The sequence below is a fragment of the Eretmochelys imbricata genome, chromosome 8, assembly GCF_965152235.1.
Source record: "Eretmochelys imbricata isolate rEreImb1 chromosome 8, rEreImb1.hap1, whole genome shotgun sequence".
NCBI classification, from domain to species: domain Eukaryota; kingdom Metazoa; phylum Chordata; order Testudines; family Cheloniidae; genus Eretmochelys; species Eretmochelys imbricata.
The window spans coordinates 12,336,236-12,359,721 of record NC_135579.1 but is presented as its reverse complement, the minus strand read 5'-3'; the positions used below and the strand labels follow the sequence as shown (position 1 = coordinate 12,359,721).

Genomic DNA, 23,486 nt, shown 5'->3' with positions numbered 1-23,486 from the left:
TTTTATTAACTCATGCGATTAACTCAAAAAATTAATCTTAATTAATTGCAGTTTTAATCACATGGTTAAACTATAGAATACCAATTGAAATTTATTAAATATTTTTGGATATTTTTCTACATTTTCAAATATTAATTGCAATTACAACACAGTATACAAAGTTAGTGTTCACTTTATATTTTTTATTACTAATATTTGCACTGTAAAAATGATAAAAGAAATAGTATCTTTAATTCACCTCATACAAGTACTGTAGTGCAGTCTCTTTTTTGGGAAAGTGCAACTTACAAATGTAGAATTTTTTTTATTACATAACTGTTTTTTTTTTGTGTGAGTGCAATGTAAAACTTTAGAGCCTACAAGCCCACTCAGTCCTACTTCTTGTTCAGCCAATCGCTAAGACAAATAAGTTTGCTTACCTTTATGGGGGATAATACTGCCCGCTTCTTATTTACGACACCAGAAAATGAGAACAGGCGTTCGCGTGGCACTTTTGTAGCCAGCATTGCAAAGCATTTAATGTGTCAGATATGTAAACATTTGTATGCCCCTTCATGCTTTGGCCACCATTCCAGAGGACATGATTTCATGCTGATGATGCTCATTAAAAAAATACTGCGTTAATTAAATTTGTGACTGAACTCCATGGGGGATAATTGTATGTCTCCTGCTCCATTTTACCCGCATTTTTCTGCCATATATTTCGTGTTATAGTAGTCTCAGATGATGCCCCAGCACATGTTGTTCATTTTAAGAGCACTTTCATTGTAGATTTGAGACAATGCAAAGAAGGTACCAATGTGAGATTTTTAAAGATAGCTACAGCACTCGACCCAAGGTTTAAGAACCTCCTTCCAAAATCTTAGAGAGGAGGTGTGGAGCATGCTTTCAGAAATCTTAAAAGAGCAACACTCCGATGCAGAAACTACAGAACCCAAACCACCAAAAAAGAAAATCAGCATTCTGCTGGTGGCATCTGACTCTGATGATGAAAATGAACATGTGTTGGTCTGCCCTGCTTTGGATTGTTGTTGAGCAGAACCAGTCATCAGCATGGATGCATGTCCTCTGGAATGGTGGTTGAAGCATGAAGGGAGTAAGAATCTTTAGCGCATCTGGCACCTAAATATCTTGTAATGCTGGCTACAATAATGCCATGTGAACGCCTGTTCTCATTTTCAGGTGACTTTGTAACAAGAAGTGGGTAGCATTGTCTCCTGCAAATGTAAACAGACTTGTTTGTCTGAGCGATTGGCTGAACAAGAAGTAGACCTACATTTGTAAGTTCAACTTTCATGATAAAGTGATTGCATAACAGTTCTTGTATTAGGTGAATTGAAAAATACTATTTTTTATATTTTTTACAGTGCTGATATTTGTAATAAAAAATAAATATAAAGTGAGCACTGTACACTTCGTATTCTGTGTTATAATTGAAATCAATATATTTGAAAATGTAGAAAATATCCAAAAATATTTAAATAAATGGTCTTTTATTATTGTTTAACAGCACAATTAATCGCAATTTTTTTTAATCGCTTGAAAGCCCTACTTAAAATGTTGGCAAGCTTTGCCATATTGAGTTCCTAGTTTTTTGTGCTTGGGAACTTGTTTTATTAGATGCAATAGGTTATGGAATACTGTAGAATGTCACTCTAGGTAAAACCTGAGAACTTGCACATGGACACTTGGGTTATGGTGGCAGTTCACATACCTCCAGTTAGTTTGGAGCAGATTTGGGACTTTCTTCCCAGTTATTTTTAGATGAGAGCAATACATCCACTCTGCTCAAAGAGGAGCACATGTGTATCAACACTTAATGTGTGTAGTACATGGCAGACGAGGAAAAAGTGAATTATTTAACTTGGAAAAGTTGCTCTGGTCATCTGAGGCAAAATGTTGAAAATAACTCTTAATTAGTTCCTACAGTTTTAGAAATGCTAAATTTCAAGTGAAAAAGTAGAGGTCAGATAAAAAGCCAGATATTAAGAGGCCTCAATGCTGGCTGGGTGCTGTAAAACAGCAAACTACCCTCACATCTTGTTTTAAGGTATTAAATGTTACTTTTTTGTGTATGTATTTAATTTATCTCTTTTTTATGCGTGTAACATTGAATACTGCTGGTATTATATAGCCTGGGCAACAGAGGAGAAATCTCTTCTGAAACTTTTTAATTCTGAGTACTTTTTTTTACTTTATACCAGCTAATTCAAGATTTACTGAGGACCTTGCCTCAGATGTTCACCAAATCCCTGGAAACACAGAGTGCTCTGGGACCTGCGCTGCAGGCCGCCTTCAAACTGATGTCTCCCACTGGTGGTCGAATTTCTGTCTTCCAGACACAGCTTCCATCTGTAGGAGTGGGATCGCTGAAATCCCGAGAAGAACCGAACCAAAGAGCATCTGCAAAGGTTACAAAACCACTCTTTAAACACAGATTATGAAAATTTACAATCCTGTTGAATGAGTTTATATAAATTTTGCATGGTTTGGATTATCTTAGTTTTATTATAGTTCTGTTGTGAGAGCTGACGTTCTTATGCTGTATTAATCAAACGTTACTAACAAGGAAACCTATAAACACAGAGTAATGCTCTGATTTTGAAAAATACTTAGCACTCAGAACAGCCATTAAAGTCAGAGTGAGAGATGCAGTGCTGAGCATCCCTGAAATTAGGTCATAGGAGCGTGTGCCTTTTGGAATTCCTCTCTTCTGTTTCCTTGTATTAACAGGACATACATCTTACACCATCCACTGACTTCTATAAGAAGTTAGCCTTGGACTGTTCAGGGCAGCAGGTTGCAGTTGACTTGTTCCTTCTTAGTGGGCAGTATTCTGACTTGGCTTCATTAGGTAAGTCGTCATAAGCTGCTGTTTAAGATTGTAGCTTCAGTGTTCTAATGAACACTGTAATACTAAAAATTTTTTTTGCTCTTTCACTTAAGCATATTCTACCATTTTAATGTAATGGTTGGTATTGGTAACCATGCCCAAGAGGGTTACTTATGAGACTGCATGTTCCCCTATCCACTGTTTGACATTTCTATGGGTAGAGATTATGGTATTTCATTTTAGGAGTTTCCTTCTTACCTGAGGGTTGAGATTTTCTCATCTCTTGGAACATTGTCAGGACTTGTTCCCTAATATTACTAGACAAAAATCAAAGTTCTAGAAATGTTTAAACAAAGTCCTGTTTAACAAATAGAAATATGTTTAAACTATCTGGGTATAATCTCCTCATTTCCAGATTCTGAAAAGCCTCACTAATGTGGGCCGTGAGATGACTTCTTTAAAAAAATTTAAAATTGGTAGCTATATCCTTGTATGTCAAAGCAGTTCATAGCTCAGTATCTGATTGTGTCTGTTGGCAGCTCAAAGACAGAGTTCTGTTTACAAAACTTGACCCTTTTCCTCCTAGATCATGTCCTAAATTTTACAAAGAGGATTTCCCTTTGTTCTGGAATAAACATATGTCAGATACCATGGTGACAAGCACAGTATAAGAACCTGAATAGGGTGACTAGGAGGGGCTACTGACCCACAGAAAAAGTCAGTCGTGGGCTGTGCACAGGCTCGGGGCTTCCCCCTGCAGTGGGGCGAGCTGTGGAGGCTCAGGGCTTCCCCTAGGCTCTGGGGTGAGGCCAGAAATGAGGGATTCAGGGTGCAGGAGGGGGATGAGGGCTCTGGGGTGGGGCTGGGGCCAAGGGGTTTGGTGTGCAGGAGGAGGTTCGGGGTATGGGCTCCAGGAGGGAGTTTGGGTGCAGGAGGGGGCTCAGGGCTGGGGCAGGAGGTTGGGGTCTGGGAGGGAGTTAGGGTGCAGGAGGGGATTCTGACCTAGGGCAGAGGGTTTGGGGTGCGGGTTCTGGCTGGGCGGCACTTACCTCAGGTGGCTCCTGTTCGGCGTCACAGTGGAGCTAAGGCAGGCTCCCTGCCTGCCCTGGCTCCTCGCAGCTCCCAGAAGCGGCCGGCATGTCCCGCCCCAAGGTGGAGGGGCTAGGGGACTCTACATGGTGTGCACTGCCCACGGGAGCTGTGGAGCTGGCTTTGGGATCGAGGCATTACATGGAGCTTCCCCGTTTGCCCCTGGTTCTAGGGGCCGCAGGGACATGCTGGTCACTTCTGGGAGCTGCACGGAACTGACTGGATTTTTAACGGCCTGGCAACCCTAGCTTCTCCCCGCAGCAGGGTGAGCCGGCGCTTGCAGCTCCAGCCCCACATATGGGCGCCAAGGCTTGGTGCTTCCGGCCCACAGCGCAGAGACTTGCCGCAGGCCACATGACATGAAGCAGCGGGCCGTAGGTTCCCCACTCCTGCTGGATAGGATGGAATTTCACGTTGAGATGACTTCCCCTTAATGCATAATGACATTGTTAGTGAGACATAATATTACAACTTCCTTCTGGTTAGCATGATAGTTTCCAAGAGGCTCTTCTCCCCTCGACTTGTAGGAGTATTTCAAAGGATTATTTTGTTTCTGGAATAAGGTGTGAGTAATCTGAAGGAACTTATTTTCATTCTTACCTCTCAGTGCATGATGGAGTAAACATCTTTATAGGAGAAAGCTTCATTACTATTTTAATTACTTTCTTACCCCTGACGTATCCTCTGATTTCTGTTCCAGAGTGGTGTGGTACCATCTTTCCTTTAGACCAATTTTAAATTCATTTCACACTTTATAACCTTCATAATCAAGTGAACATGCAAGTTATTGGTCACATCTATACATTATATCTAGGCCTGTATCTGTGTAGAATAAGGTTATTAATGTTAAACTGTTCAGGCGTGCAAATAAAATTACAGGGAGAATTTAGGTTAATCTGAACTGATATTTGAAGACTGCAGCAACAGCTATGGGTTTGAACTCCACCAATGCACATTTTCTATTCTAGGCTGTATATCGAGGTATTCAGCAGGGAGTGTGTATTACTATCAATCTTACCATCAGCAACACAACCCTGTCCAGGTGGAGAAATTACAGAAAGAGCTGAAACGATACTTAACTAGAAAGATTGGCTTTGAGGCGGTCATGAGGATAAGATGCACCAAAGGTCTGAATAGAATCTTTTTTGCACACTTTATTATTTAAAAATGTTTTATTGGTAATTTTGTTTTTATATAAGCCTGAATGAATAGTTGGCAAATATGTACATGGAAAATCAGGCATTGTGAATCCAACTGCACAGAAGAAAGCAGAATTAGTAGTAGTATAAAAGAGTGGATCAAGGTGCAGTGGTGTTCAGGATCAGTATGTACGGCTTGCCAAGGCTAGTAATAAGTGCTTCGTTACCATGTACTTCCACAGGCTACTCCAGCAAAAATAAAGAATTCACAATGTAATAGTCCTGCTACATGGTTTACTTTCAAACCTGTGTCCTGCCCTCTGGTCAAACTAGAAGCCTGATTTTTATTTTTATTTTTAAATTTCATAAGCTGAGAGGATAAAGGGAACTTTTTACTCTCTGGCACCTCCATCTAAAAACTATAAAGAAGCAACAGAAAAGCATTCAAACAGTGCATTGTAACAAGGATCCTGTACCTTGGGTGTAATTGAATTCAACATCATATATTTGTAATAGCGCTGTTGATTAATCACAGTTAACTCATGTGATTAATTTAAAAAAATTAATCGCGATTAATCAGTGTTAATCGGACTATTAAGCAATAGAATACCAATTGAAATTTATTAAATATTTTGGTTTTTCTTACATTTTCTAATATATTGATTTCAGTTACAAGACAGAATACAAAGTGTACAGTGCTCACTTTATATTTTTTATTACAAATATTTGCTCGGTAAAAATGATGAACAAAAGGAATAGTATTTTTCAATTCACCTCATACAAATACTGCAGTGCGATCGATGTCTTTATTGTGAAAATGCAACTTACAAATGTAGATTTTTATTATTATTTTTTTGGTTACATAACTGGGTTTTTTTTGTAGTGCAATGTAAAATTTTAGAGCCTGCAAGTCCACTCAGTCCTTCTTCTTGTTCAGCCAATCGTTAAGGCAAACAAATTTGTTTACATTTTACGGGAGATAATGCTGCTGACTTCTTACTTACAATGTCACCAGAAAGTGAGAACAGGCATTCGCATGGCACTTTTATAGATGGCATTGCAAGTGCATTCATAAAACATTCTTCAACCACCACATCCAAAAATATTTAAATAAATGGTTTTCTATTAATTGTGCTGTTTAAAAAAATTAATCACAATTATTGTTTATCACTTGACAGTCCTAATTTGTAACCTTTTTAGAACTAAACTACTGGTTCCCAAGGGTAGTGCTTATAAAGAAAGAGTACTTCACTGTGCTGTATATAGTATTTTCCCTTAAATGACTGATCCTATCATATATTCTGAACTAGAAATATCAGCACATTGTGACTTTCAGCCTCAAAGAGTCAAAGAAATTTGAAATGTTACTAATCTTTGAGCTGACTTGTATTCTGAGTGCTTGGTAACCATTGGTTTTAGTGCATGTTACAAATTAATATGCAACTTGAGATATTTACATTTACTAAAGGAACTGTGTTTTGAAAAGGGTTTGTCCATAATCTAGAAATCAGGGCAACTATGTAATCAGTTTATAGTTTACATTAAATGGCAAAAGTAACATTAATAAATAAGATTACATGGTTTTTCCTTTCGTAGGTCTTTCCATTCATACCTTCCATGGGAACTTCTTTGTGCGATCAACAGACTTGTTGTCTTTACCTAATGTAAACCCGGATGCAGGATATGCTGTACAAATGTCAGTAGAGGAAAGTCTCACTGACATGCCAGTTGTTTCTTTTCAGTCAGCACTACTGTACACATCCAGCAAAGGTAAGAAATGTAAACAGCATTGACTGGTAGAATGATACAATATGTTAGCTGCCAATGTGTGTAAATTCTTAAATTTATAATCTAGTTTGCTTGTAGTTAGTAAATAACTTCAACTGCATCTTCATATCCCCAATAAGAGAGGGTAGAGTACTAACACCTTAACACGCTCATTCCTTCTCTCCTGTTAGTGACAGTAGTTATTCATTATTCAGCAGCTGCATTTTAGGGCCTTACAGATTTTCTGAAAAACTTGCTCTGATCTGAAATGGGCAATTTTAGCCCAGAAATAAATTGGCCAAAGAGTAAATTGGCTGCTTAACAGGTGTTCATTTAAAATAATTGTGTGACAAGTTAATGGTGCATTAAATCAGTTTTATAAGTTATTTATCTGAAATATAGACTAATTGCTTTTGGTAAGTTGAGCAAAAAAGATATTCTTAAATAAATTGACTTAAAAAAATTAGAGTTACTGCAAATTTTACTGTACAGACCTCATTTTTGGTAAATTTGTGATTTTTCTCCCCACTTCCCCCAAAACACAGCTTAGATAATGGTGTGGAAAATGCCATTTGGCGACTACACAGATTTATTTTCTCCCTATAGGTGAAAGAAGGATTCGAGTCCACACTATGTGTTTACCTGTTGTTACAACACTGAGTGATGTCTATCTGGGGGCTGATGTACAAGCTATTACGGGTTTATTAGCCAATATGGGTAAGCATGACGCTCTTTGATGTACAAGTGTAAAATATCTAAAACTTTTGAGGAATAATCCTTTGGGAAGCAAGATTACAAGGGAAGTATCCTACCTTCTGAATGGTTGAAGGCACTTTTGCCATATGACTTACAGTGACTCTGGGTGTGAAGATATCAGTACAACTGTATGTTGTCATGTTGTTTGATATGGCTTTAGAATTCTGCACATCAGAAGTTAGAGCAGCAATTAGGACTCTGGGATTTTTTATTCTAGGCTGTACCATTAATGTTCCTATCCCTCTATGCCTCTTGGTGGCACAGTAAAGCTCCATTAATGTGTGTTTGTAACCATCTTAAGATCCTGACATGAGGGGTTATAGAAGTACAAAATAATACGTGTCAGTAATTCCTAGAAAAGAAAATTAGCTGTTAAACTTCTCTCTCTCTCTCTCTCTCCGCTTTTTAGCTGTGGACCGGTCAGTTTCTGCTAGTTTGAGTGATGCTCGGGATGCCTTGGTGAATGCTGTAATCGATTCCCTGTCGGCTTACCGCTCTTCAGTCCTAAGCATTCAGCAACCTGGTCTGATGGCTCCCTATTCCCTTCGACTCTTTCCACTTCATGTACTGGCTCTCTTAAAACAAGTAAGAATGAAAATAAAATCTTTCCAGAGGACATTATTTTTATATTCAGTATGTCAGTCTGAATGATGTATAGGTAAACATTTCTGTGAGATGATATTATCTATGAAGGCAATATTTGAAGGGGGGTGATTTCTTCATTGGTTTAGATCCAGTTTAATTAAGACCAGCCATCTTGCCATATACTATCACAGTAATTGAGGTTGTTTGGCATTTAAGATAATAGCCTCTTCTGGTATAAATGGAACAGTTCTGGAACCAACTTCTTGTCTCATTTCTCCAGGCCCTGGGATTTGGTGATTTTTTTTTTTCCTTTTCTTTCCAGTACCACTGCAAAGCAAGACTTGCTTGTTCACCTTGGTTTTCTCTGGGGCCAACTGTAGTAGAAGATGGCTTGGGTGTCTATATCAGCCACCAACAAAGGGTTTTTTAAAAGTTATCATAAGATCTGAATATGACTGAAGTTACATATGTATAGGCTGTGTTTGTGTACTGTATCTAGAGCTTATGTCAGATGCATTTATCATAAAGCTTGACATTTTTATGAACAATGTAGGGAGGTGGTATAGTTGTGGAGTGTGTCATGACAGAAAGAAGGGGCTTCTGTTCCATGTATAGAGCTGCAGCAGTGTAGGATCGGGAGTATGGTGAAGAATAGCACCAGGGAGGTGGAGCTAGAGGGCAAGAAGCTTGGGTGCCTGGGAGTGCATTGGTATTGAGGCAGAAGTGGGCAGCCAAGAGAGGAAGCATAGGAAAGTGGGGGCAGGGAGTAATATGGGGAGACTTGCTGTGATTGTCTGATACCCCTGACTGCTAGCCTAGGGAACATGCAGCAATTGCTGTTCAGTGTGGCTTTGAGGAGCTTCACTCTATGTGCTGCTGACAAGGCAAATCTATACACCAGTTTAATGTGGGGTGCAGGGAGAGAGCTAAGTGCTAGTCCACAAAGAACTGATCTTTGCTGGCTTTTCTAACAAAGGGGTTTGCAGCATTCCTGAGTCTTGTCTACGCTAGAAAACTGAACAATTTCTAAAAATGGCTTTCAGCTGTGGATCCCTCTGAACTAATATAGAAAATGGTTAGTCTTAGGATAGATGGTTTACTTTTTCAGAATGCAGCATGATCAAGACCTGGTGGAATCATCTCATTCACACTTTCTCAAATGATACTAAAAACCCTTGTTAAGTCTATGCTATGGCTGTGTTTATGCTGGGGAGATTTGATCTCTTTAATATAGAGAAAGTCAAACACTTGAATGGTTTTCAGTACTTGTTTGGGATGCGGTCCTGCTTCAGCAACAGTTGAGCTGCTTTGTGTCTGTAAGCCAATGGAGTGCATTTACCATTAAGTCAGAACACCTCTGACAGAGATGTGCATTAGAGCCAAAGGATTAAGCATAACAAGTCTTTGAATTGCGGTTTTAAAGTATCGTTATGTAGCTTCTTGAGACAAAGTAATAAGCATAATTTTATTAAAAATCCATCTTAATATGCCGTCATTCCAACTCCACTCTTCAGAAAGTGTTCTACAGACATAAGACTAACATATATTACAGTATGTTATGTCAGTGGTTCCAGAATCCAAAGATACACTGCTTGAGTGATTAGTCACAAAGTTGTTTGCATATAAGTAATATACAAAACTTGCTTTGAGTACAGATACTCAGTTAAGAAATGCAGATAAATTAAGTGTGTGGGGGGGTCATTGTAGTAATCAAGACTTTATTATATTTTTAGATCAAAATATTTAAGGCTAAATTTCATGTGGGACTCAAAATATTTCTTAATGTAGGTAATCAAAAGCAGATGTAGGCAATATACCTATTCTTGTTTTATAAACATCTTGAATGTGTGGTACTCTGCCTAGTGCTTTTCACTTGTTGACTTTGAATTAATAACAAATTAAAATATTTCAAATACTGGTTTTATTCACAGAAAGCATTCCAGACTGGGACAAATATCCGTTTAGATGAGCGTATTTTTACTATGTGTCAAGTGAAAAACCAGCCCCTAATTTACCTCATGCTTATGACCCATCCCAATCTGTACAGAGTTGACAATCTCACAGATGAGGTATGATTTCTTTTTACTTATTACACTGGTTCTGTGGTTGCTTGGTTCCAAAGACCTTTATTTGAAGTGAAGAATATGTATTGCATAGAAAACCCTTTAAATAAGAACTGTATTCTTCAAGGTATGTAGTCTGAGAGCTCACAGCCAGTCACAAAGTTTAAAGTTTTGAAGATACATCAAAGCAGCTTACCCATTATAGGCAAACTGATGAAACAATTCCTTGGCACTCGAATTAAGTCACATCACATGAATCATGCATGTGTGTGTGACTATTAAGGAATTATTATAAAGACTGCTGCACTAAATCGCCACTCCATGTAATCCAGACTTATTCTAAATCAAGTTTTGCAGCAATAACTTGGAAGCAATACATGCATGAATTATAAGTCATGAGATGAGGGGTAGTTCCAGTGTTGGATTGCATTTCAGACTAAGCTGAAGTGTGTAAAAGTTTACAAATACTGTAAACCATACATACATATAAGATGTTGCTCCATTATTTTCCAGGTTGTCTGTTAGGGGTGGTATAGATGGGCTCTGGAGGGAACATGTGGCTAACACCCCACTCTAGACACAGTGTGGATTGGATTCTATAGACAATCATTCTGAAAAATGTAGCTGGCATTCTAATTTGAAAATAGTCTATTGCACTACAAAGCACATCCCATTAAAAGGGGATATGCTGCAGCAGGGATGATGTTTTTCAGAGTGGTGTTCAACTTCCTTTTTAAAATAAGTCCTGACATTAGTGCCATGAACCAGTATGTGTAGGAATTAGTGCAGGCAGACTAATTCTGTACATCCAGACTTCGAAGCCTGCAGATTTTTGAAGCTCACATAATTGTATGAAGTTTTCAGAAGAGAATCAATTTCATTGAGACAAAATAAAGACTGCTTTTTTTATAATAAAGTATATGTTATATCTGAGTTTTAACAATGTAAAAGTCAGACTGCAACAGATGATGCACTTGGGGGCAAGAGGGTATAATTTGTCCTTAATTGTTTTTTACTAATAAAAATGTATTCCACTTGAATATTTCTCATTCCTGCTGCCTCTCTTATCTATATATCTAGAGGCACACTTACATGGTGGCAATTTTTCTCTTTAGGGAGCCCTCAACATCAATGATAAAACAATACCTCAGCCACCCATTCTCCAGCTGTCTGTGGAGAAGCTGAGTAGGGATGGTGCTTATCTTATGGATGCTGGCTCTGTAAGTTAAAATTTTATATGAACTTTTGGGTTTTTCTGAAGGCTACTGAGCACTTTAGATATACAGAAGAGTATAAGGGTGTATGTATTGCATAGATTAATGCTATTGTTATTGAACTGTCTTTTAGGTAATGTTTATCTGGATTGGAAAGAATTGTGGACAGAATTTTATCAGCCAAGTCCTTGGAGTTCCAAGTTATGCATCAATACCACAGAATATGGTAAGTGCTTGCTTTGGCCTTAAATAGGACAAGTAACTTTTTAAATTATAATCTATCACCTGTATGAGCTCAAGAGCCTTTCAGAATTGTAGCTGATTGTAATTAATTACAGTTTCAGGAAAAGTTCACTTCCCCCATCATATGACTCTCTTCCGTAGGTTCTCCACTTAAAATTATCTTAATCCAGCTCACTCACTATGAAACCGCAATAAGTAGAAGTTGATAACCATCAGTTAGATCCAGTAAAAGTCTGAGCAGATTGAGAATATTGGGACCAGGAAGGAGAGTGGGTTAGCTCACCAGCCCTCAATTGCTGGAAAATTCAAATCCTAGTTTAGGTCACAAGTGAAAATGAATCTGTTAATGTAGTCCCAGTTGTGACAGCCAAAAGCCACTATTCAGTTTGGCACAGTTGATAGTTTGTTCAAGGATGATCTGACACTGAAATTGCAGTGGTATGTGAAACAGCTTCATACTCACTGTGCCTACTTTATGCCTGATTATGATGCTTGACCCTTTTCATTAACACTAAATTAACTCTGTCTCCTAAAGACAGAGTATATTATGTATTAATGATAACCTTTGTCTAATAGACGCATCTTCCAGACCTTGAAACAGCTGAATCTACCAGAACAATAGCTTTTATCTCTTGGCTGAGAGAGCAAAGGCCATTCTTCCCTATACTGTATATAATAAGGTAAGTTCTTTTCGACAACTCTAATACACAAATATGCATAGTCATGCATGCATGCATAGTCATGTTTGCCACTGTCGTGACACATTTTATACTGCAGTGCCCTCACACAAGATTTGTAGGAGTTGTGCCTACTGTGAACTGTAAATGCTTGAAAACCTGACATGATTTTAACTTTGCTTGTTTTGTCATCTTTTAATTTGTGGAGGTTTGATGCTTTCTCAGGGCATCCAGAACTGTAAGTCACCTTGTTACCCTTCTGTCTCAGCAAGAGATTTATTGGTGCTATACTGTGTGACCACTTCCTGCCACCCCTGTCTGCTAGATAGGCAAACAGACTCCTCAGGACTCTGCCAGTCCAGACTTTGCCTTGCAGGTTAACTCTTGGTGTACTTCAGTTCCTGAATCCCCTGGAAGAGTGTTCCTCTGCAGCATCCAGGCTTTGTCACTGTATGCCCACAGAAATACCAAGTCCGCTGTCTCCAAAGAGACAGAATACACACCAGGCTGTTAGCTCAACTGAGGATGCACACCTTACTTTAATATAATAGTACTGAGATGAATTTATAATAAAACAAGACTAAGTGATATTAAGGAGCGATAATAGAAACAGAAAATGGTTACAAGTAAACAAAAGAATAACCTGCTTCTAAAAGTCTACATATAACCATAACAGGCTTCAAGCTTTGTTCTCACCTACAATTGCTTTTCAGCATCACCAACCCACATAGTTGGGGATCCACCGTTCATAGCTGCAAAGAGCACTGACCTCTTTGTTCCCTCAGTGATAGATAACAAGATGCCCTTTTGCTTTTCTTTATATTCCCCAATGTTAATTGTCTTTGTCTCAAGAATCAGGATGACTCCCTGGGCTTCAGTCTCTTCCTGCGTGCTAACACCATGCTCTTCCTCATCCTCCTGATAACTGGTGTTTACTGCAGATACAGATAAATTGCCCATTGTCTGTGGCATCCCCATGCTCAGTTTACATTATAGACAGACAAATCAATATTCTTCTCTGAGTGATGGTCCCTATCTGTATTCCACATGTTGGGTGCTCATTTCAGGGAGGTCCAAAATACAGTTGAGGACCTCCCCTTTGATGAGCAAGTTGTTCCACAAGAAGATGGATGAATCCCTTCATGTACTGAAGGACTCTACAGGCACACTATGGTCCCTTGGTATATACACCCCAGCTCTGAAACACAAGCAGCAGAGACAACTATTCCGTCTGTGACCTTACCTGGCCTAATACCAATGCCAGCAGGATGTGCCACTTAGGTGGCACCTCTTGCAACAGCCACACTTCCCTGCTTCCGCTACAACTAATTCTTTGACCCTTTCCCAGCAGCACCCAAAACCTCAGTTTTGACTTGCATGTCGACCCCTAAACCTTCCCCGATGCCACCACAGTGCCTCGTACAGTCTATGGGGGCCATATTGCCCTATTTCCTCACAATTGGGACAGGATCACCACGGACAGTTGGATACTGGAGAACATCCACCATGGATACTCCATAGAATTCCTCTTGTTCCCCCATCTTTGGTATCTCCAGCCTCCCTTCCTCCCCCCCTTGGACTTCTCTTGGGGATCCATCCCATCAATGCATTCTCCAAAAAAGAAAATCTGCACACTGAAAGGGCCATAGAGCCTGTCCCACCTCAATGCAAGGGAAGAGGCTTCTACTTATCATACTTTCTTATCCCGAAGAAGGGTGCCATGCACTGTCCCCATCTAGATCTTCAGATGATAAATACTTTTTCAGAAAGCCCAAATTCTGTACGGTAACGTTGGCATTGATTATTCCTTCCCTCCCCCAGGAAGCCTGGTTTACAGCTCACAACATGGACACTTACTTCGATGTAGACAGTTACCTGCCCCACTGCAAGTTTCTCCATTTTCGGGTAGGACACCAACACTGTCGGTTTCAGGTCCTCTCGTTTGGTATATTGACAGTGCCAGGAGTGTTCACAAAGGTCTTTGCTGTGGTAGCAGTCCAAATGCGCCGCCTCTGCTACTCAGTATACCCCCTACCTTAACAACTGGCTCCTCGTGGTGCTTATCGTGCCAGGAAGTACCCGCCATGATCCTCACCCTTTGCATACTATTGGCATCTCTAGGTATTTGTGTCAACAAGGAAAAGTCGGTATTGATATCTACGCAGATTATACTTTCTCGGAGCACGTCTTGACTCCATTGCAGTGAGAGGTTTCCTCCTGGTGGACTGCTTTGCAACACTTATGTCCATCATTGTGGACCTGCATCATAGACCTCACACCATGGTCTGCCCCACACACATACACACTCACTCTCTCTCTCTCCCCCTCCCTCCGCGCCCCCCCCCCCCCCTTTGGCCATGTGTTGCCTCCAAGTGTAGCTCCTCTCCATCTACAGAAGCAACACAGACCATATGTTGGCCAGAATCATAGTTCCCTGGACTGTGGTGGGCCAGTCCTCCCAAGGTCATCATCAGCACCCCGTTCGCCCCTTCCATACCACAGGTCACCATCACAACAGATGCCTCCCTCACGGGTTGGAAAGCCCACCTGGACCACCACATGGCCTATGGAGTGTGGAAGCCATGGGAGGGCAGGATGTACATAAATGTGCTAGAGCTCCATGCAGTCTGTTCAGTGTGTAAGACCTTTCTCCCGCTAATTCAGCCCCTCCACATTCAACTTCTCTCAAACAACATCGCAGCAGTGGTGTACATCAACAAGCAGGGCGGCGCCAAGTCTTCCTCCCTCTGCCCTGAGTCCGTCCGCCTTTGGAACTGGTGCATCAAAAACAACGTAATGCTTCAAGTCACATACCTCTTAGGCACCCAGAATTGCCTGGCCCACACGCTCAGCAGAACACTACTTCAATCACGAGTGAGAGCTACATAATGCCACGCTATAGAATGTCTTCGAGAGCTGGGGCACCCATCTGTGGAACCTGTTTGCCACTCTGAAGAACCAGAAGCTGCCCCTCTCTTGTTCCAGAGGAGCAATAGGGAAGAATTTGTGGGGCAACATTCTCCTCCTCCCCCTGGAAGAAGACTTTGTTACTCCTTTCCTCCCATTCCCCTCCTGCTGCAAGTACTATGCAAGATTCGTTGGGACAGAGCCACTGTGATGGTCATAGCCCCATTCTGGCCCTGTCAATTCTGGTTTACAGACCTTCTCAGATTCTCCACCTGAACGCCGCTCCGCCTTCACACTCTCCTGGATCTACTCTCACAAGATCAGGGGAGAATCCAGCATCCCAATCCAAGCCCTCTTCACTTCACAGCCTGGTATTCGGATGAGGATCGAGGATAGACCAGGCATGCTCCCTGTTGGTGTGGCAAATCTTTATCCAGAGAGCCAGAGAGAATCCACCAAGGCATGCTACTGAGGAAAACGGAGATGGTTCACAGTATGGGCTCAATGTGACCATCACTCACTGAGTGTGGTATCTATACCAGGCAATGTAGACTACCTTCTTGCCCTCAAATGTCCGGCCTAGTCATCAACTCTACAGGGCTGCACCTGGCAGCAATCAGTGTCTTTCTCTACCCTTCCCCCCACAGCGAACTGCACATCAGTGTTTACGCATCCCACCACTGTCCACTTCATTAAGGGTTTACTCAACATTTTTCCACCAGTTCTGAAGCCCACACCACTATGGGACCTTAATCTCATCATCTCTGCCCTCCAAACCCACCCTTTGAACCACTGGCAACATGCTCACTCTCCCACCTTTTGATGAAAGTCATATTCGTGGTAGCCAGAACCTCAGCCAGGCAGGTCAGTGAACTAGGCGCCATGATGGCAGATCACCCACTCTCCCACACTATATACCACAAGAACAAGGTGTGTCTATGGCTCCACCCTAAACTCCTCCCAAAGGCACTGTCAGAATTCTACCTAAACCAGTGCATCCACCTATTTGTTTTCTGCCCCAAACCGCACACCTCCCCCACTAACAGGGTCCTACAATCCCTCCATGTCTGCTATGCACTGGTTTTCTATCTTCACAGTACTCAATCCTTTTGCACATTGCTGAACAGTCCAAGGGTCAAGCCCTCCTCTCCAAACCAATCTCCAAATGGGTCTCGGAGCATCTGTGAATGTTACAAACAATCTGGCGTACCCCTGCCTGATGGAGTCACAGCTCACTCTACATGAGTGCAACCTACCACATCAGCTTCACTGGCGGATGTGTCCTGGCAAGACCTAAGTTGTGCAGCCATCTGGCACTCTGTCCACACGTTCATAACGCAATACACTATTGCACAAGCGGCAATAGGCTAGGCTGTACTGCAGACCGTGCTAACATTGGCATCCTCACACCCACCTCTGCACTGCTCACTGCTGTCAAGTTACCCATGTGTTGAATACATATAGGGACCATCACTTGAAGAAGGAGGAGAGGTTACTTGCCTGTAACTGAAGCTTCTTCAAGATATGTGGTCCCTATCTGTCTTCCAGTACTTGCCCTTTATCCCCTCTGCTTTGGACTACATTCCAAGACGGTAAGAGGGAGACTGAGAGGCACTACCTATTATACCTTCGGCTGGGTAATGAGGGGATGCACCACACACGTGCTGGTCAGTGGACACTGCTAAGAAACACTTCAGGATTCAGGTGCATGGCACACCTGTCTACTCACGTGTACAATACAGATAGGGACCACCCATCTCAAAGAACCTCCAGTTACAGGCAAGTAACTTCCTCTTCCTTTGTCTGGGACAACTTGTTTATCAAGTCTGCCCCCAAAACATTTTAGGATCATATTTCCAGCACACATGACGCTCCACACACCATCTGTACAAACATCACAGCGAGATTGACCACCATGTCACCAGCTCTCATTTGATACTACACACAACACTCTTTACATATAAATACTATGATGATAATGTATAAAGTGTCAGACTTGATTGGACTTTACTGAAGAGTTGGCCCTCTGCCAGTTGGTATTGAGGGGCTCTTACGTTATAAATGTAACCAGGTTGCCTGTGTTTAACATCAGACATTTTAGTGAATTAAATGTGAACGTTATCCAGCAATATTGTGTAATGAATGATTGTGAGGCCTACAGTACTGGCCGTTCATTTACACTTCACCACTTAAAGAGCTTTCAAAATAGCTAGTTCAGCCTATAACTTTAAAAATACAGTACTGTAGAGATTCGTGAATGTTTCATTTCACTCCTTCATTTTATTTCTATTTCCAAGGGATGAAAGTCCACTGAAATCAAGTTTCCTACAGAATATGATAGAAGACAGAACAGAATCTGCCTTATCATACTATGAGTTCCTCCTGCATATACAGCAGCAAGTGAATAAATGAACCACTGGGTTGTATGGCTCGCTTGCTTAGCGAAAATTTCTGCAGTAAAGAACACTTGTGCTTGTAATATCTTCTGTTAAGTTTGTGGCCTGGTGCAGTTGATGAGAAGTTCTCACTGTGATTTCAACAAAATAAAGCAAATAAAGGACCGCAACTGAGGATCATTTGTGCAACTACATAATATTGTACGTTTAAAAATCAAAATATATTTGAAGAGGTTGGGGATCTTTAATTTGCTGCAAATTATGCTTTTACTGTAAGCAGTTGCAGCATGAAGTACATTTGCAAAGGCAATATTGAAGGAGTGAAATACATTTTGTAAAATGGAGTTTTGTTCAAAATGTATATTTCTGTAACTTTTAGTTTTGCGGGTTTTTTTGTTTTCTTTTCTTTTTTTTTGCTGCTAGATTTAAAACCTCAATATGATTGAGTTGCAGGGAAATTATATTGTCTCTATGATACAGTATATCCACTGATTAAAGATTGAAAATTTATTTTAAAAAAGAGAACTCTCTGGTACACTTAAAGTAGCAATGAAACAATTCATTGTGAAATGAACAAATTTTTGAAAAAAAAAATTATGAAAATTTTAGGATCTAATGTTCTAGAAATGGTTATGTTGGATAGGTCTAAAGGTAGCTTAAACTGGCCTGGCTGGATTGAGATAGTCTGAAGTAATTTGTTAAAAAGCTTTCAAATGCATCAATGTTCTTGTACCTGAAAGGCAAAGTTGGCAAAGCATACTGTGTAAACTGAAAACTGTAATCAAGTGATCTGGCAGCAAAAATGGGCTAAGACTGACACTGAGCCTTGTGTTTGTAGTTAAAAATAATGAGTTTGGTCTTGTCTTGATAGTTCATTAAATGCAGGAATGGGGAAAAGAAGGCAAAGCATAAAACCACCTGATCCTTTGTGTGTTACATTAGATAGATTTCTGCTTTAAATGTTAGGCCCATAACATGTTTTGTGAAATGAGGCTGTGGTAGCATTTCAACCTTAATTTATCAATATATTTTAGAGACAGTACTGAATATTTTGTTTGGTATCTAAAACTGAATTCAAGCAGAAGTAACAATTTTGCTCTTGAAATAAATGGAAAAACATATTGGTAGGAAGTGTTTTATAGTTCAGTGAATATATTTAAAGTTCTCACAAATCTTTTTGATTGAAGCTTTGTAACAAGCCTAATTCCAGGGCCATGTGTGCACACAATATACATGTTTTAATTTAACTGACAGACCTGCAAGTGCTACGAATGAAACACGGAAATTGGATTTACAGAAAGCTGGTATTCTTAAATGTAAGATGTGTAAAGTACATGAGAATTAAAGTATATCGGTTGGGGAGCAATCTGTCGATGACAGGCTGTTTCTCTTTATGTTGCTAGTTGATTGCTGCCCCTTATATGCCCGTGGAAAAAATGTTTTCTACTTTATTTTGCTTTTCGTTCATATTAATGCTCATACACTTACAGCAGACTTGCAAAAATCTCCCTGTTGGGGTCAAGTAACTTTTAATTGATGAGTAAAAGGTAGGAAAGTAGATATTGTGCCTAGGCTAGTAAACTTGTGAAGGTTTTGCAAAGCGGATTTAACAGGATCTGGTAGGATCACGGTTTCTGCAGCCATTCGTCTGCTTCTGCTCCAGTTACAGTATAATTGACTGAAAGGAGTTACCCCAATGCAGGGGAGAAGCAGCTGTTTCTTCATAGAAACATCTTGTGAAATTTGAGCACAAAAGAGCCACTATCATTCTGTGCTGATTTGTGATGTTTTCAAAAGAGCATTTTGGAACAGATTTACTTCTTCCAAAGGTGATTTAAACACCCTGCCTGCTGTGTCTACATGACTAGTGGAAATGTATTTCCCAAAAGTTTTTTTTATAAGATTGTGCATTATTTTCAAAAAATATAGTACGTATATAGGGGAAAATTGTTTTAAAATTTACTAAATTACTTTATTTCTAGCTTCACTCACATTTAGATCCTAAATTTTATTTCTTAAATGAGAATCAGTCATTCAGACAACCACAGTTTTATTAAGTGGTAACTCATTCCAGGCACATGATGATAAAATGTACCGACTAGGATGTCGGAAATCATCCATGCATCTCACAACAGACCCAAAGTCTTTGTTTTTTCTTATTATCACCACATACTTTGTCATTATATTCCATAAAGTTACATTTTTAAAGATAGTGTCTGTTTCAGAGAGAGCGTCACTTGCTTTATGTAAACCAGGATAACAGCTATGAATGTCAGTCTACATGCCAATATAGTAACTAACAACATTTCAAGTTAGGATCCCTAATATTTTTCTCTGTGAAACTTATGAACGAGCGAGCAAATGAACCCATCTGAAGTAGAATGCTTTTGGAATGTCCGTATTGTATTTAAGAAATATTCTGCAATATTGAATGTGTAGTTTCAATTCCATGCAGTGGGGGACAAAACCTGCTGCTTCAATTCGTATGACTCTTACATCATTGCAGAACACACCAGTGTGTAAACTGCCTTTGCCACACTTCTCACTGTATATTACAAATGTCAAGAATAACTTGTTTGTTTTAAGATCTTAAACAGGGAAGGGTGGTCCTGGTTGTTCTATCTTAGTGTGACAACCCCACCACAGCACATGTACTCTATTTTTCTAGTTTCTGAGGTTTAACTATTTGTTTGATACATTAATGTTAATTCTGTCAACATCAGTACCATCCATTTTAATTTGTATACATTATCTTTTATAATTTAATATATTTGAGTCTCAGTCTAAACAGACTATTTTGCAATAACTAGAATAAGATTTACATTTCTTTTATTCAGAGTTAATTTCTTAACAATTTATAATCAAAGATGTAGAATGGCTGTTATATAAGGGACCATCAAATGTGATTTTAAGCTTTTGTTCACTATTATGGATGTAATCCTTATAAATTTAATTTTGTAAAGTAGTGTATAATATTGTAATATTAAATCCTTGTTTTCTGAAACTCAGACACAGATCTTCAGCATGAAGTTATAAATCTTGCCCCTTCTGAATCTGAGACAGGATTTACTTGTCCTCCTTTTTACAGTTTGTAATTTTCACTGTTTTATTCCTGTAAAAAGTCATTTGTAACACATGCAAATGCTTATTTTATCTGTGCTAATTTAAAAGATTTGGCTACTCAATAAAACTAATTGAAAGTGCTCACAGAAGTCCATCAGTCCTTTAATTAATAAACAGAAGTGGGATTCCATATTTGATCAATCACTGGGTGACATTTTTTTCCATTGGTTGCATTAGTAACTTCAGTAATGGTAATTGCATTGCTAAAAGAAAAAATTGTAACTTGCTAAAATTGTCACTTTGTAAATGGTACAAAGATTGGGGGACTTCATATTTCAGGAGGAAAAAATGGAAGCATTTCTGCTATGTAACTGCGATTATTGGCAAAATTCCACTCTGTTACTGCACAGTATTTATAATAAACTTTAAACAAGGAAAAATCAGATTTACTGGCTTTTGCACCCAGGCATTTGGGTGCTTTACTCTAAGAGAAAAATCTACAGTGACAGTCAAGTGTTTTTGGGACCTAATTAGTAGCTCCATCTCCAGTGTGCAGCATGATGACAGAAAAACGTAAGTATTGACAAATGCAAAGGTAACATACATAGGAAGGGATAAATTGAACTACTCATACACACAGCTGAGTTCTTAATTACTTATAACCATTCTGAAAGAACAGTTGGTTGTCTTGGACAACTCAATTCGCTGCGGATTGAGCAGCTGTTTCCACTTTTAGGATGTATAAAGAATAGGGTAGAAAGTAACACTGAAAATAAGCCATTATATAAATCAATGGTATTCTCACCTGGAATGTTGTATTCAAATGTGGTCAGGTTATTGAGAAAAAGATAGCACAAATAGAACATACACAACTCTTTCTTGGGTAGTAGAGAAGAAGGTAAATGGGACACTACTGATCCTCCTGTCTCATAATACAAGAAAGGCAACTATGAAGGCAACAGATTTAAAAGTAACAAAAAGAAATAATTACAACTGACAAAGGAGTAGGAAAAAACGTTGCCTATATGGTGGTCTATTCCATAATCTACTACATCTTCCTCTGAAGCATCTGGTACTGGTCACTGTCCGAGAGATGATACTGGACTAAATAGATGGTTGATCTGGTATGGGAATTGCTATGTTCCAGAATGGTCAGGACCTGTATTTTATTCCTATCTGCTTCATTAAACCTTTAGCAGCACATGGATCTCTTTTAATATCAGACGAGGGCATTAGCTGAAGGAAAGAGTCTCATCTTCTTGAGCATTAACATGAGTTTAAAACAGTATTTCAGCTAGGTATTTACTAGAGATGGGACTGCACTGTGAAATTTAGATGTGAATTTTCCTAAAGTTCTGGGGAGTTGGGAGTGAGGTTTGCAACTCAGGCCTACCTCTAGTGAGTTAGCAGCATGAGTTTTCAGGCCCATCACCATGTGTATGTGTGTTACTTGTGTGAGTTTTGAACTAGGAAGAGTCCTGTGTAAATACTATGGTCTAGTTAGCACTCTTGCTTTGGGGTTAAAAGTAGGGTGGATTTTAAGCCCTTTCCTGGGACTTCATCATATTTAATGTTCCCACTGCTTTTTGGATACATGGGAAATTGCCACAGCCATAAGATACAGTCTTTCAAAGGAGATACTGAACATCTGTGATGGAACTAAAGATCCCAGGGCACTTTGAGAAGAGCTGTAACTCTGCAATTTTTGTCAGCATTTTTCTCCTCTAAGTATTCAGCCTTTTGAGATTGTCTGTCTGTATGAACACCAGCAGTGCAGTGTCTGTATGCAAACTCACTCCCTTGCAATATACTTTGGGACACTTGGCTATACAATAGTTTACCAGACTAGATTTTACTATATATTTAAAAAGTTCATTTTGCCATCTAATGAACAGCACCTCATTCTCCTTTCTACGGGGGTACTTAGGGAAAAACCTCATTTCTGAATATGAAGGTACAATGGGTAAGTACATTAATAGATAAAAATTATCAGTAGCCATAGCTGCTATTCATAGAAAACTTGACCCAAAAATAGGAATAGCAATGAGCTAATTGAGGCATTTCACTGGGCTAAATTTGTCTGGCACATGGGGTGGTAATTGGATTTCCGCAGAAAGTGTTTGATTAAACTTGACCTAATACTTTCAAATTAAATATTAGTATAGAGTTCCAGGACTGTTTAGTTGCTTTTACAGCTAGGGAGTTGTAGGCTGTAGAAACTACCATTGCACTCTAATGAATCTAGGCCAATATATAATATCCTTTGCTTTCTATGTTGGCATTAAAATTGCATGGAAGCAAAGTAACTTCTTACGAATTTGTGTTTGGCTCACTAAGAGAAAACAGCTGAGTACAATATCTTATATAGGGAATGGCAAAGCTTTATCAAGTCTTAAATACCTCATGGGTCTGTAAAGAGAACAGTGGTGCGTTGCTATCTGTAAATACAAACATCCAGGAGCAATGCTGTTCAGAACACTAAATTCTGCAGGTTTAGGATTTTGTATGATCAACATTTAATTTCCAGCAGCCCCCTTATTCTAACTCTGGATGTTTTTCTGGCCAGAAATACCTAAGATACTTATCAAGGTCATTTGCTTTAAGACTGCACGTAGCCTGCTGTGTTCTGAATATCTATGCACAAGTATGTAGAAGACCATTTTTCTTTGTGTGCCATCTTTACACTATTGCTATAAATAGATTTTCCTCTCTGAATGTGCATCCTAAAGTCAGATGTAAGATTCGCATAGTCAT

General features: G+C 39.5%; 1 protein-coding gene across 2 annotated transcripts in view; it reads left to right on the top strand.

The window, feature by feature from the left end:
• The window catches only part of SEC24A (SEC24 homolog A, COPII component), a 51,409-nt gene extending 30,537 nt beyond the window's left edge, over positions 1-20,872 (top strand). For both annotated transcript variants that reach the window (XM_077823621.1, XM_077823620.1), the window contains 11 exons: positions 2,205-2,411; positions 2,734-2,854; positions 4,891-5,049; positions 6,658-6,831; positions 7,435-7,545; positions 7,994-8,169; positions 10,101-10,238; positions 11,348-11,452; positions 11,580-11,672; positions 12,266-12,369; positions 17,571-20,872. In XM_077823621.1, coding sequence (XP_077679747.1) covers positions 2,205-2,411; positions 2,734-2,854; positions 4,891-5,049; positions 6,658-6,831; positions 7,435-7,545; positions 7,994-8,169; positions 10,101-10,238; positions 11,348-11,452; positions 11,580-11,672; positions 12,266-12,369; positions 17,571-17,685 — 1,503 coding nt within the window. In that variant the 3' untranslated portion in view covers positions 17,686-20,872. The remainder of the gene's footprint in view (positions 1-2,204; positions 2,412-2,733; positions 2,855-4,890; positions 5,050-6,657; positions 6,832-7,434; positions 7,546-7,993; positions 8,170-10,100; positions 10,239-11,347; positions 11,453-11,579; positions 11,673-12,265; positions 12,370-17,570) is intronic.
• Positions 20,873-23,486: the final 2,614 nt, after the last annotated feature.